The sequence below is a fragment of the Abramis brama genome (assembly GCF_963993115.1).
Source record: "Abramis brama genome assembly, chromosome: 16".
NCBI classification, from domain to species: domain Eukaryota; kingdom Metazoa; phylum Chordata; class Actinopteri; order Cypriniformes; family Leuciscidae; genus Abramis; species Abramis brama.
The window spans coordinates 17,723,844-17,736,959 of record NC_139978.1 but is presented as its reverse complement, the minus strand read 5'-3'; the positions used below and the strand labels follow the sequence as shown (position 1 = coordinate 17,736,959).

The 13,116-nt window shown below is 35.6% G+C and overlaps 2 protein-coding genes across 4 annotated transcripts; both read left to right on the top strand.

The window, feature by feature from the left end:
- The first annotated feature begins 3,359 nt into the window (after positions 1-3,359).
- On the top strand, positions 3,360-5,828 carry LOC311098234 (H-2 class II histocompatibility antigen, A-U alpha chain-like). 2 transcript variants are annotated; one of them, XM_084138319.1, is made up of 4 exons: positions 3,360-3,505; positions 4,218-4,463; positions 4,556-4,837; positions 4,914-5,828. In XM_084138319.1, exons 1-4 carry the CDS (start codon positions 3,445-3,447, stop codon positions 5,033-5,035), a joined length of 711 nt encoding a protein of 236 aa, XP_083994445.1. In that variant the 5' UTR covers positions 3,360-3,444; the 3' UTR covers positions 5,036-5,828. The 2 variants fall into 2 exon arrangements, with proteins under 2 accessions (XP_083994445.1, XP_083994446.1); XM_084138320.1 differs by having other exon boundaries at positions 3,399-3,505; positions 4,658-4,837.
- A 1,889-nt stretch (positions 5,829-7,717) lies between these two features.
- On the top strand, positions 7,718-10,739 carry LOC311066628 (rano class II histocompatibility antigen, A beta chain-like). Of its 2 annotated transcripts, none has more exons than XM_084087909.1 (5): positions 7,718-7,889; positions 8,163-8,429; positions 8,509-8,790; positions 9,259-9,372; positions 9,510-10,739. In XM_084087909.1, exons 1-5 carry the CDS (start codon positions 7,832-7,834, stop codon positions 9,590-9,592), a joined length of 804 nt encoding a protein of 267 aa, XP_083944035.1. In that variant the 5' UTR covers positions 7,718-7,831; the 3' UTR covers positions 9,593-10,739. The 2 variants fall into 2 exon arrangements, with proteins under 2 accessions (XP_083944035.1, XP_083944034.1); XM_084087908.1 differs by having other exon boundaries at positions 9,241-9,372.
- Positions 10,740-13,116: the final 2,377 nt, after the last annotated feature.

The following is a 13,116-nucleotide window of genomic DNA, read 5'->3' as shown; positions in this document are numbered from 1 at the left end:
ACAGTTGCTAGTCCCCTATGACTTCCATATTTTCCTACTATGGAAGTCAATGTCTAAATGCAAAGTAACTTTGCAAACTGTGTCTGGTTAGCCACATTCTTCAAAATATCTTCTTTTGTGTTTTGCACAAGAAAGAAATTAATACAGGTTTGGAACAACATTAGAGATTAAATAAGAACAGAATTTTCATTTTTGGGTGAACTATCCCTTTAAGGACAAGCTGCAGCATGTTTACTATAGGCTACTACTGTGACTTTAAGAATAGCACGCATCTGACACGCACCAGATTTTCTCTCAAAAATTTGCTTTCACTTTAAACATAACCAACTGTGTTGGATAATCATTTTATTCCAAAGGTTCTTCCTTGGTTGGCCCACCACTTCAACACTGATAAATACGCTCTTGACATTCCTCTGTAAATATGCTGGACTGTTTTATGGTTTTTATGTGGTTCCTTTTCAGATGATATTCCACAAACACAACCTGCCATTTTTTATTTATTTTTTAAAACTTTTGAGTTGCTCGTGGATTTTTGTGTTTACACGTGTGCAACAAATTCTGATCTGTCAGATGTGAGTAAAAGATCGGATTGTTTGCAGTGTTAACGCAGCCTTATTATTCCTCAAACCTACCTGTCAAAAAAGCCTTTTTTTCCATTCTCGCAAATCATATCTGTGATGCAAACAAATTTCAGGCTGATTAAAAATAAATTCTCAGAGTTGTGGATCAGTCAGTTTTTAATGAAATTCTCAGAGAATGCCCGTTTAGATTTGAATTATTAAAATATTTTAATGTTAATTTTGAATTAATTTGTTGTTAATAATACATCTACAACCATAATGCCTTTGTTATTCTCTAAAAATTAGGGATGCAACGATACCATTTTTTCAGAACCGATCCAATCCGATACCAAAAATTCTGAGTATCGGCCGATACCGATCCGTACCGATACCAGCGCAGTTTTTTTTTTTATCAAGTAGAATTTCTATAACTCTTTGTTGAAATGATAATAAGAACTGAAAAAAAGAAAAACAACAACAAAAAATATATGATCATAATCTGACATAAATGCTATTATAAACTAGATTAGTGGATAATTCAGCAGTAAAATTTAGTCTAGAAAAGTCACGAGTGCACAATAATTGTATAAAATCTGAACATTTTGTGAAAAAAAAAATGTTTAGTGGGAAACAAATTAGAGACAATAAGTGTAAGGTAAAACTTAGCAATTAATAGCAATATAGCAAAAATAGCAATTATTTTATATCCTACTATAAAATTGAGACATTTTTTAAATATATAGCACAGCTGTTTAATGAGGTAGCAACATAATAGATAGGACAGAACAAGAACGGCTATTGATAATCTTTCATTGCATCACTGTATTATGATATGAAAGGCTCCAATGCAGTGCGGCACACAGCGCTTATGCGCATCCCGAGCGCAGAATGATGCGCTGGAAGCAACATGAGTCACAGCGCGCAGCGCGTCGAGTCCGCATTGAAAAGTTTAAAGCACAAAGAAAATACATATTGATGCGTAGTGTATTATACAGTATCTATCTATGCAATAGTCTATTCAGCATTTTCTTTTAACAGTTTTAAATTTCAGTTACTGTGCGCGTGCAGAACAAATAGTAGGCTACCTGACTTTACTCCAGTGTTGTGATCTAACAGACACCCGGTAGAAAGTAACATGATTAAGGTACAGCAATAAAGTCCAGCAAGATAAAGTTGTTTTATGCGAAACCATAGACCTTTATCTACAGATCAAGTATAATAGTAACACTGAATCATCTTGGAGAGAGTTTCATCGTGTTAACTGTCGTAACCGAACGCGACGCGCTGTTTGAATGCTGAATGAAGAATGATTGACAGCCACAGCTGAGGGAAACGTTTATGTGATCTTGAATTTAACGACTTAAAGGAGCCGTATGTAAGATTGTGGCCAAAACTGGTACTGCAATCACTTTCAAATTACTGTAGAGCGGTGTGTCCCCTCCCCCCTAGTCTCAGCCTCAGACGTCACGCCCACGGAACGTTGGCTAAACGTCTGATGCATATGGTACACTTAACTGGAAACACTTCAGGAATGTCGAAGTCGTCATCTGATTGGTTGAATTTTATCGGATTTCCGGGGGGCGCGAGTGTCGCGTTTATTTTCGGTCCGCCTGGAAACAAAGCGCAGACGTGTAATTACGTTTCCTACTGATTTACTCGGTGTTTTGATCAGATGTGGTAATGCAGACGCAATTGTTGTTATACGTGCACAAACAGATCAATGACTTACTGCTTGTTTTCTTCTCCTTCTTTGATTTTCTATGCTGACTGACTTGTTGCAGTCTATGGTTGCACGCCGATCTGTTGTTGTGGGGACATTTCCACGCAACGAAACGTGACACTGAACGAAACGAACTGTAATTGGTTGTTTGACATGTCGGTCAAACGGCCTTATGGGCGGGCCTTGGCCAAAGAAAGCTGCTATGAATTCCAGACCTTCAGCCGTCAGTCTGAAGGTCTGGCTACGCGAGACTACCTCCCCCCTGACTCGAGGTTGCCAGATAGGCTGCAGGATTCAGCAGGAATGTAGGCTGCTACGTAGCTGTGGTAACTAGAGCAGAGCTGGCAACCTGGATGCCGAAACACTACTGACTTCGTGATTAGTAGATATGTGGAGGGTGGAGCATCAGGCCAAAACACAAGATGACAACATCAACATCAGTTGAGGGCTGCAAGTTCACTTTTTAAATGACAATATCCTGGCCGGACTACTGTTGTCAGTGATATAAGTATTTGAAATGAACATGATTTCTTAATGTCTAGTGACATATCAGGGCCATTTTATGATTAATTGAAATACATTTCTTACATACAGCTCCTTTAAATATTAATTTATATCTCACATTATACTATATAATGGCTTCAGAACACTTATAATATTGTGCACGAAAACTTATGGTGCTTTATAATGTTTGTGTGCCTTTTGTGGGGCTTAACAATAACACAGAATAGAATACGCACAATATCGGATTTGGATCGGCCTTGTCTGACCGATACCCGATCCGCCAAAAATGGCAGTATCGGAGGCGATACCGATACTGAGTATTGGATCGGTGCATCCCTACTAAAAATATCACCTAATGCATTGACATAAGGAAAAAGAGAGAGAACTCCTTTATTTCATGATGTTTAGGGTTATGGTTTTTGCTTATGTTATCCAGCAGTACCATCTAGTGGTCAACAAACAATCTTTTGTATAAGTTAAACTTCCTAGGCTTTGTTCTTGCAGCGCTGCTCAGGACATATTTCCCATAGAGACTATTATGTCACTGACACACAACCAATAGGATGATGTAAGAAAGAGAAGGTGGTGCTGTTTCTCATGAAAAGCTGCTGACTTTCTATTTGAGCGGCACATTCTGCTACACCCTCTTACTGACTTGAAATGGACGGATTCTTAAGAATTTTAGTCATTGGTGTCTGTGTCGTTTACATTAATGCCCAAAGTAAGTATAAAACCATTTAATTGCTGCTTTATTAAATGGAGACTTTTGTTCCTCAACAAATCTTGTATCATGTAAAAAGGAGTAAAACCAAAATATGCTCTTTGTTTTGTACCACCTGTTTAGTATCTTAATAACCAACGGTTATCTTTGCATATATCAGGTGCTAAATAAAAAAATTGTTTTTGTTATTTTGTTGTTGTTGTTGTTACTTTATTGTTATATGCAGCAAGTAGCCTATGTGAGTATGAGTGATTATATAAGGCTTGATATTTTCATAGTACACAGAATATACAGTAAATTGTATTGTAGTGTTAACTGTATATCTTTATACATGTTTTTATATTCTATAAATAGCTGATAAATACTTTTCAAAAAAAGTATATACACCTCCTGTAATAGTTGCAAAAGTATATCAATTTAAAAGTATTGTAACTTATCTCAATTTAATTATATCTCTGTCTATGTAAAAAATAAAAACGGAAAATGTACTGGTAATTTTCTGCCAGGACATTATCCAGTAATTTTACGGAAATTTCCGTTAACCCTTAAAACATAAACTAATGCAATGTGTAATTCAAAATACAGGTAAAACATCTGTAAAAAAACAATATGGAAAATTCCTTCATACTGACTTTTTTTTTTTTTTTTTTACAGTGTACATGTATAAATATGAGTCTATTCCCAATAATAATGATCTGATTTAATATTTTAGGTTATCATGAATTTGGGCTGATTGAAGCATGTGGTGATTTAGATCAAGAAGATTTCATTGTCAAATATGATGATGAACAAGTGGCACATGTAGACTTCAAAGAGCAAAGAGAAATCATCACATTACCTGACTTTGCTGGCCAAATTGAGATTCCGTCATATGAGGACGCAAAAAAGGCTGTATCTAATTGCAAAACTATTGCAGGTGTGCTTAAAGAGGTGTATGCCAATTCATCTGTACCACTTGGTAAGACATAACACAGGCATAAACAACACCAAAAATGTTTTATTGAAATGTATGAAATTTCATATTAGGATTGGTGGTGTCTGTCTCATCAGAATCCCCCTGGAGCTCAATTTATCCCAAAAATGATGCACAGTTGAATGTCAAGAATTCCCTGATCTGTCATGTGACTGGATTCTTCCCTCCACCTGTCAAAGTTTCATGGACCAAGAACAATGTGAATGTGACAGATGGATCAACCATCAGCAGATATTACCCCAACAAAGATGGGACACTTAATGTATTTTCTCGACTGAGCTTCATTCCAGAGGAAGGAGACATTTACAGCTGTTCTGTGGAGCACAAAGCCCTTCAACAACCTCAGACCAGAACATGGGGTAGGTATTTATTTATTCACATCTAATTCCTTTTAGAATCACATGATGAATGTCACAAATGTCTGTGTCTGTGCAGATGTGGAGATAAAGGAGCCCAGCATCGGTCCATCAGTGTTCTGTGGAGTTGGTCTGGCTCTTGGGCTGCTGGGTTTGGCCACTGGAGTCTTTTTCATTGCCAAAGGAAACAATTGCAATTAATGCTGATACAATAACACTGACACCTGTAGATATTCTTTTGTTTTGGTTCTCATGTGAAGTTACTTGTGTGCTGAAGGAAAATTTAAAATTGATTTTAATGTTAATTAACTATAAATGTCCTTTGCACTGATTTTGCAATTGAGACATGCTTTGATTTTATGTTTTCAGGGCTCTATGTTGTATATTCACAGCAGAGGAGGTGTTATACAATAGCTAAAACAGTCTTCATAAGACGTGATATAATATTCTACTGTTGAATTTAGTGTGGTGGGTTTTAAATTCTATATATAGTAGCTGCATCATGGGTCATGAGAAACTACTCATTCATTCCTTCAAAATGAATCACACTACCTAAGTAGGTTACAATTTTAATATGTATACTATGGAAAAGGACTCTTGACAGATATGTCTGATCATATGTTTTTTAAATCCAAATTTGTTTTTCTCAAATAAAAGTGGAAATTAATTAAAAATATAAAATAATTCCCCATTGTTGATGTTTTGTGTGGCTGATGAAGATGGAAGGAGTATTCCAGAAATATACAACCAATATTAAACAAAACACACAGGAGAAGAGCAAACAATGGCAAGGCAAATCACACTTAGTGTCAACAAGAAAACACCAGCAGTAACTGAAACACAGGGCTTAACCCTCTGGGGTCTAAGGGGTTTTTGGGGTCCTTGAGATGTTTTGACATGCCCTGACATTTGTGCTTTTTTCAGTTGCTTATAAACATATTAATGGCAATGGTGTCATTACACTCTATTCAGCACAAACAGGACTACCATAATATGTGAGCAACATGTATGTACATGTTTGTATTTTTGAGAGAATAATGTTTATGCATGGTTATTGAAAAAAATAAAAATTAAGTTAATTTTTTTTAGTTTAAGTTTAATTAAACTAAAAAAGTTTCTGAAATAAGGCCACAAAACACATACTTAATATGTGTCCACAATACCTTTGACTAATGGATGTTGTCACCTAGAGTTTTTGCTTCAAAATGATCTGAAAATCATCCTGCCTAATCATTCACATAAAACAATACATTGATTTAAATTTTGTAAGACACTTTTTGTGAGCAATATGGCAATATGTGTAGGGGCGTGAATGATCACGAATAATGATGTGATTCACACCGGAGAAGACAATGAACCGCATAATGAGCTGCATAATGAGCCTTTCATTCAGGTGTGTCACACAAGAAAGAATACGAGGACAAAATATATATGTATGATATATATTTGACCTTTGACCTTCCGACCAGATTTTAGGGAGCTAAGTATTCATACAGAACGATCCTCAGATAGATTCTGGAACACTATACTCAAAACTTGATAAGTATTGACCAGGCTCAGGGCTAGGTTTTGCCTTTGCAATGCAAAGCATCCAACTCATTGGGCATCCGCCTTCAAGGGGGCCTGTCAAGGCCTAACTACTTGATAGCGGGACTGTTAGCAGAGCTAGCCACAGAAGTCAGGTGCTCTCACAGACATCTCTGTGGGCCTGGTTATACTTATTTCACATTGCCAACAGGCAGTGTACTCAGCAAAAGTGCTATCGACCCTTTAAAGCAAGGCGAGTACAATCTTACGCTACCGGATTAAAGAGGAGGCCTACTGTAAGGCCTACAGCTTTGACTTTCATGGACGTGAAACCATTCGCCTAGAGCCTACTATATATTTTCTGTACCGCACGGATCTAATATAATGTTACACATCAGATGTTTTCCCCAGCAGTTAACCAAACGTTCACTTTAGACGTGCCATAATGTTTGCATGAATACTAGCCAAGACAGATATTTTGAAATACTGCAATTCTGTGTATCAGTATCACACGGTCTGAGTGTCTTTCTGCGCACGCTTCGGATCTGTCAGTCTGCGCGAGTAATATTATTTTGTTTACATCAGCATGAGTTTGAAAATCACATTTCATTGGTTTAGACTCATGCCATCGAGAATTCGCTATGAATATTCACGAAGTTGGAATACTGTGCTTTACAACGATGCAAAACTTGTGCTGAGGGGAAGTGCAGGCATCGAGAAGCGAGCAGAGAAAAACAGCATTTTTCATGGACAAAGGAAAGGTAGGCTACTCGTCTCAGAAAAACGTACAAATAAAGATACTTTTGGATGTTTAATTGCTATTTGGAGCATTGGGATCTTTGGACGAGGGCATAATGAACTAATTTTAGTGAAAACCTCGAATTCGACTAAAATTGATATTTTTCATTTTGTTTTGCCTGTAGCTCAGAACTAGACCGTGCAACATACCGACTTATTTTGCTAGCACGGGTCACACACTCACACACACACACACACACTGTATAGGTTTTTCAGGTACTATGGAGAGTGCATTTTTATTCACAGAAAAAGGGTATAGGCTAAAGTAGTGGGGCAAGAACATAAACATTCCACATTTTAGACCCATAGATTTCTGAATCTTTTTTTGGGTGAGAGGGTGACCTAAAATCTCCTGTGAGTCCTCAGTCGGGAAAATCCAAATAACAAAAACTACAGTCAAATGAATGAACAGTTTGTTTATAAACAATCCCCATTTGTCAGCAAGTATACAGAACCTTCACTTCAGTTTTTGTAACTCAGTGTAGCTCAGCTTGTGAAAAATGTTCCAGTGTAAGTTACCCGATCACATGTTGTTTTGTGGGTCAGTCATAAGCTTGATTTTCCAGTTTGATGAGTTGCGATGCCAAACTGGGCTGGCATCATTTAAGACTTACTGTAACTGCTTTAGGACTCATTCCATCTCCATGCCAGTAAAACAACACTGAATGCAAAATGCGGTATTATCTTGTGATACACCTGGCCTTGTTGTTGCATATTTTGTTTGAAACAGGTAAGCTATAATCTGACTTTAATAAACTTGAATTGAATTGAATTTATTTTCAAGAATTTGAATTTATTTATTTTTACTAAAAAAATGCCATTTAAAGCCTTTACTCTGAAATTTCTCATTTAGAAATATGTTTTTGCAAAGTTAAACAGACTGTATCATAACATTATTATTATCATTATTATTACTATTATTATTATTATTATTATTACTGAATTATTATTATTATTATTATCATTAAACTGTCAAAATGTTTGTTGGCTGCTTGTTTTTTAGTTCATGGACATTATGGATTCATCCTAATTCTCTGTCGTGTACTTGGTTCTCTACAAAATGTTGAGCTCATCTTCTCAATATATTATGACAAAATGGAATTGCTGAGATTTAACAGTACTGAAAATAAAGTTGTTGCGTACACTGAATATGCAATGAAATGGGCGGATGATTTTAATAAAAAACCTGAGTGGCTACATAAGGAGGCAGAGAAAGACATTGCCGAATGCAAGCACTTTGGGCAATTCTTCCTTAAGTTAGAAAAAACAGGTGAGATGCACTTAACACTAAAAACTTTTTGAAACCACACATGAATCACAACACAAAATTAACTTCATCATGTCTACAGTAAAACCAGAAGTCATCGTCAGGTCAGTAAGGCAGGCCAGTGGTAAAAGTCCAGCCATGTTGATCTGCAGTGCCTATGACTTCTACCCCAAACCCATCAAACTGACGTGGATGAGAGATGATGAAGCGGTGGTAGCTGATGTGACCTCCACTGAGGAGCTGTCTAATGGAGACTGGTACTACCAGATTCACTCCCACCTGGAATACTTTCCCAAACCTGGAGAGACGATCTCCTGTGTGGTGGAGCACGCCAGTTCTCATACACCCATGGTCTATCACTGGGGTAAGATACACTAAGACTGATGACCACAGAAACCAAACTATAGTTTCTACTATGTCTACTTGTTCCGTTATTGTTTTCACCTGAGCAAGAGGAAACTATTTTGTTTGCTTCATAGCCTAAACAATTTAACCAACCACAGGACTCTTGCTCAGGCCAGCATCACTATTATTATAGTTTTTTTATTGCCTCCCTTGAAAGTTTTATTTCACTTATTCTTAGTAGGATTCCTAAAATCAGATAATGATAACACACACACACACACACACACACACACACACATATATATATATATATATATATATAAGAAATGAAACATTTGTAATTCCTATTTTATTTTTAAAAAGTGAAACTTAAGTGACTCATTGAGTTGTTGGTTACTATTGCAATTTTATCTCAAGGCTCAACTGACAGAATTGTGTGTGTTGCATAACAAACCATTGAATATTTCAGCACTATTTTATTTTGCAGATTCATCTCTGTCAGAGTTTGACAGGAATAAGATGATAACTGGAGCTGCAGGGGTGGTTTTGGGGATGATCATGGCAGCAGGAGGGCTGATCTACTACAAAAGAAAACACACAGGTTGGTGTGCAGACACACACTCATATGCACATTTTCAAAACAAAATTGCAATAAGGCATTAGAAATATCATGGTTACTCCATTTTAATTATATTGTAAAATACTTATGATTTCATGTTCATGTCCCTTCATTTATAGCACACGTCATATCAGCTGGAAGTCAATACATTATATACACTGAACCTCTGCAGGACTCGGTGGCACATCAGAGTGAACATTGAGTAACAGACTGTGTATCAGCTTATTAAAGACACTGAAACCTTCCATAAGATCTTCAGAGGCACCAAACACAACCAGTTCAACTGCATTGCTGGTGTACACAACTGTTTTATTGATTGATCAAAGAGAGAGAAGTTCTCATCTGGTTTGCTCTATAATTGCACTTTTTTTTTTTTGCAAAGGTTAATTCAAATGCATCCATGCATGTTATATGTTGATTCATCATCTACAACCTAGAGTGTATGATATCTCAGTGAAGATACACTGACAAATACTTTATATATGATCTTAATTGAATATTTATATCATGGATAAAAAGTACAGTGGCTCTAATCTAAATCTTTTTTAAGGTGCACCACCAATGACAGCTGAAGAAATAATAGAGAATTCAGTAAATCAGGTTACATGTAAATGCAACTCCTATTGATTTTCATATAGATTAATTATAAATAGGCTTCATATTATGAATTTGCAATATTTGCAACAATATTTTACCAGCAAGATGACGACAATGCTGTTTTTTGGTTTCATTTGAATTTACAAATATGCCATATATGACGGTGAGTTGATATTAAGACTGATAGACACAATAGAATGGCCGAGTTTATACTAAGAAGCATGAGGAAGTTTGGCAGAATAAATTCCTGATCTCTGTAATGCATGCAGAAGTATGTATTCTTTCCACAAAAACAAAAATGAAGAAGTTAAAAATAAAAATAAAGAAGTACAGAAAAGCAATGGTACAGTTGTTATCTTATATAGGGGGGAATTCAGGGTGATTGGGACACTTTTTACCATTGAGATGACTTGGAAAAAGTGTCACAACCAACCTGAAAACAACCTAAATATTATATAAAGTCAATAATCTATTTGGAAATATAAATACAATAAATTTATTTAGAAATATTATTTGGAGGAATACATAACTAAGCCTGCAGGACTAACTTCTAATGCTAACCTGCCAAACCTTCTTCACTCTGTGGTGATCAGTTGTTATTCCTATTATTGTTCTATAGATGGCAGCAGTATAAAATATACAGATGACTATATAGAGGTCGAACAATAGAAGGGGAGTGCTTAGGGAATAAAGGCTACACGCCAGTTTGTACATTTTATTTTCAGTGTGTTTATTAAATCAACACAACACACACCATCTGAGAAGAGTCACATTATGCTGGCCACAAACTTGAAGATTTGATCTGATTTTTTGTCAACCGACTTTTTGTCCATATCATTTTTAGGCCTATCTTATCTTATAGGCTAAATATTATGTAAAGTATGTAAATATATTAAAATATAGATAATTTCTAGTCTGTGATAGAAGAGCTGACAGATTAAATCGACTGTCAAAAACTACAATATTTCTTTCAGTTGTTAGCCTATGTTAAGCTATTCTGATGGAAATGCTGAACTTAGTAGCAAGACCAATACTAGATGTTTTGAAATATAAATAAAAATATGAATTGCAGAATATTTAGATTTTAGAATTTTATTTCAGCCACCAGAATCTGTCAAATGACTATTACTAATTTGTTTTATAGAAACAAAAATCAATCTAAATTGACCAGTAGAGGGCGCCAAGAACCAGAATTTTGTGAGGGCACTCAACATGCAATATATATCTATAGAAATAAACCATTTCATGATATTTGCCAATGGTTTTATTTTTTTAATATTAATTAATTAAAAAATCATACATTTTCAAAGATTTGATTCATAGCTTAGCATCAACCACAACAAACAATTTTGCTACTAATCTGACATCAATATCTCATCAATATGACCATGAAAGGACAACAGTATGAAAATATATGTTCATTGTTTTAAATTGAGCAAAATATTTGAGACGAGCAGAGGGCTGTGATGAGTAAATTTATGGATGTTTTTTTCAATTACATTTCTGGCCCTGTGGAATTTCAGAAAATAAATTATTCTAAAATATCCTTTTCATATTTTCACTAGTTTATTTATCCTTTTTTTTTTTTTTCAAACAACAGAAGGATATCAAACATAGGATACAAACATTTGTGACATGACCCAGGATCCTTCAGTCTTATCAGTGTGTTGGTGTTAATGTGTGGCTGTTCTCCTCATAACGGCACTTATCATATGGAGGAAGAAGACACATGCTGCTGGTAAATGTTAGAAAGGCAATAGAATGCCCAGATGGACCCACATTCTGAAGAAATATACACACAATATTTTGCAGAAAGGAGAACACTCATCAAACTGAGTGCTCTTATGGAGAATTCACTTCTATATAACACTCTGCTCAGAAATAAGAGAGACTGCACAATAAGACTGATAAATGAGTTAGAGTTTTCTGACAAAAGATTGTTCTAGAAATTCCTTTCTAAATGCAGTCTTTATAATTTATGCAAATTGTTTTATGTTGTTTTCAAGAGTTTGTTAAATGCAACACTGTGGCTTAATGCACAGATATAAAAAAGTAAAAGTAAAATCAGTAAAATCGCCTGGTAAAAACTTTTACAGCACAATAGAAACTTATGAAAACTATTGTTGCTTTCTTACTTTTTAGTATATCAAGTGAAAACAAACACCTTGAAATAAAGGTAACTTTATTAATTTAAATTTTTGTATATATATTTTTCCTTGTATTGAAGGAATCTCACCCTACTCTCTCTAAAAAAATTGGACATACAGTATTTACATTGGACATGTTAAATAACATTTAAAGAAAGAGTAACCCTTGACCTGACGCACAACGTAATGACGAACGCGGAAGCGCAGAGGATAGAGCAGAGCAAAACAAAACACCAGTCACGAATTAGAAGTCTAAAACGACCATTGTTAAAGAGAAATGTCGGAGGAGCTTGAGTTTGTTACCCAGCCCTGTTTGTTTGAACCGCGAGAGGCGTCAAAGCTTACGCTACTCCTACATCGTTAAGGAGTGATGTTAGCTGCTATGTATGACACTGAAGCTTCGATACGCAGATGCGACACAATTTCTAGTGAAGCCCCGTAAAAATATTGCTATATCAGTGCAAGTAAAAGTTGTTAAGTTAATTTGTACAGTTGATAAAAGGTATAACTTAGAGAGAATTGAAAATTTAAGCTCACGTGTAGCCTAGTCATTTTATAGCTATATCTATTGATTCTAAAGCGTATTTATATTACCTTCATTTATTAATTTAAACTGTGCGTAATAATAATTGATAAACTAAAATTGTACATGTGTGATCGATTAAGGGTATATAGATCAATCATACAAAATTATTATTCTAAATAAGCATTAGTAAAAGCCAGTCAATTTTGTCTTTAAAAATCATTTGCTATGTAGTGACCTTTAATTTGGAGTAGACTTTATCCTTTGCTCACTGCTGATTGGTCCAGGTTCGGTTTGCAACCTCTTACCTGGAACATAACCTGCCCTGGACCAGGTTAGCTGTGAAGCGTAAGTTACTATGGCGATAAACACTGCTAAAAGCCAAACCACTTCCATGGTGCCTAATACCCAGGGTTGGCGCAAACTAAACTGAAACATACCTGGCTATTGCCACCTAAA

What these genes read in the sequence shown, in the direction of transcription:
- LOC311098234 (XM_084138319.1), top strand. Translation starts at nt 3,445, where the DNA reads ATGGACGGATTCTTAAGAATTTTAGTCATTGGTGTCTGTGTCGTTTAC. An exon ending in CGTTTACATTAATGCCCAAA is followed by an intron (nt 3,506 to 4,217) that starts GTAAGTATAAAA and finishes TTAATATTTTAG; the next exon opens with GTTATCATGAATTTGGGCTG. An exon ending in ACCTCAGACCAGAACATGGG is followed by an intron (nt 4,838 to 4,913) that starts GTAGGTATTTAT and finishes GTGTCTGTGCAG; the next exon opens with ATGTGGAGATAAAGGAGCCC.
- LOC311066628 (XM_084087908.1), top strand. Translation starts at nt 7,832, where the DNA reads ATGCGGTATTATCTTGTGATACACCTGGCCTTGTTGTTGCATATTTTG. An exon ending in GCATATTTTGTTTGAAACAG is followed by an intron (nt 7,890 to 8,162) that starts GTAAGCTATAAT and finishes CTTGTTTTTTAG; the next exon opens with TTCATGGACATTATGGATTC. An exon ending in ACCCATGGTCTATCACTGGG is followed by an intron (nt 8,791 to 9,240) that starts GTAAGATACACT and finishes TGAATATTTCAG; the next exon opens with CACTATTTTATTTTGCAGAT.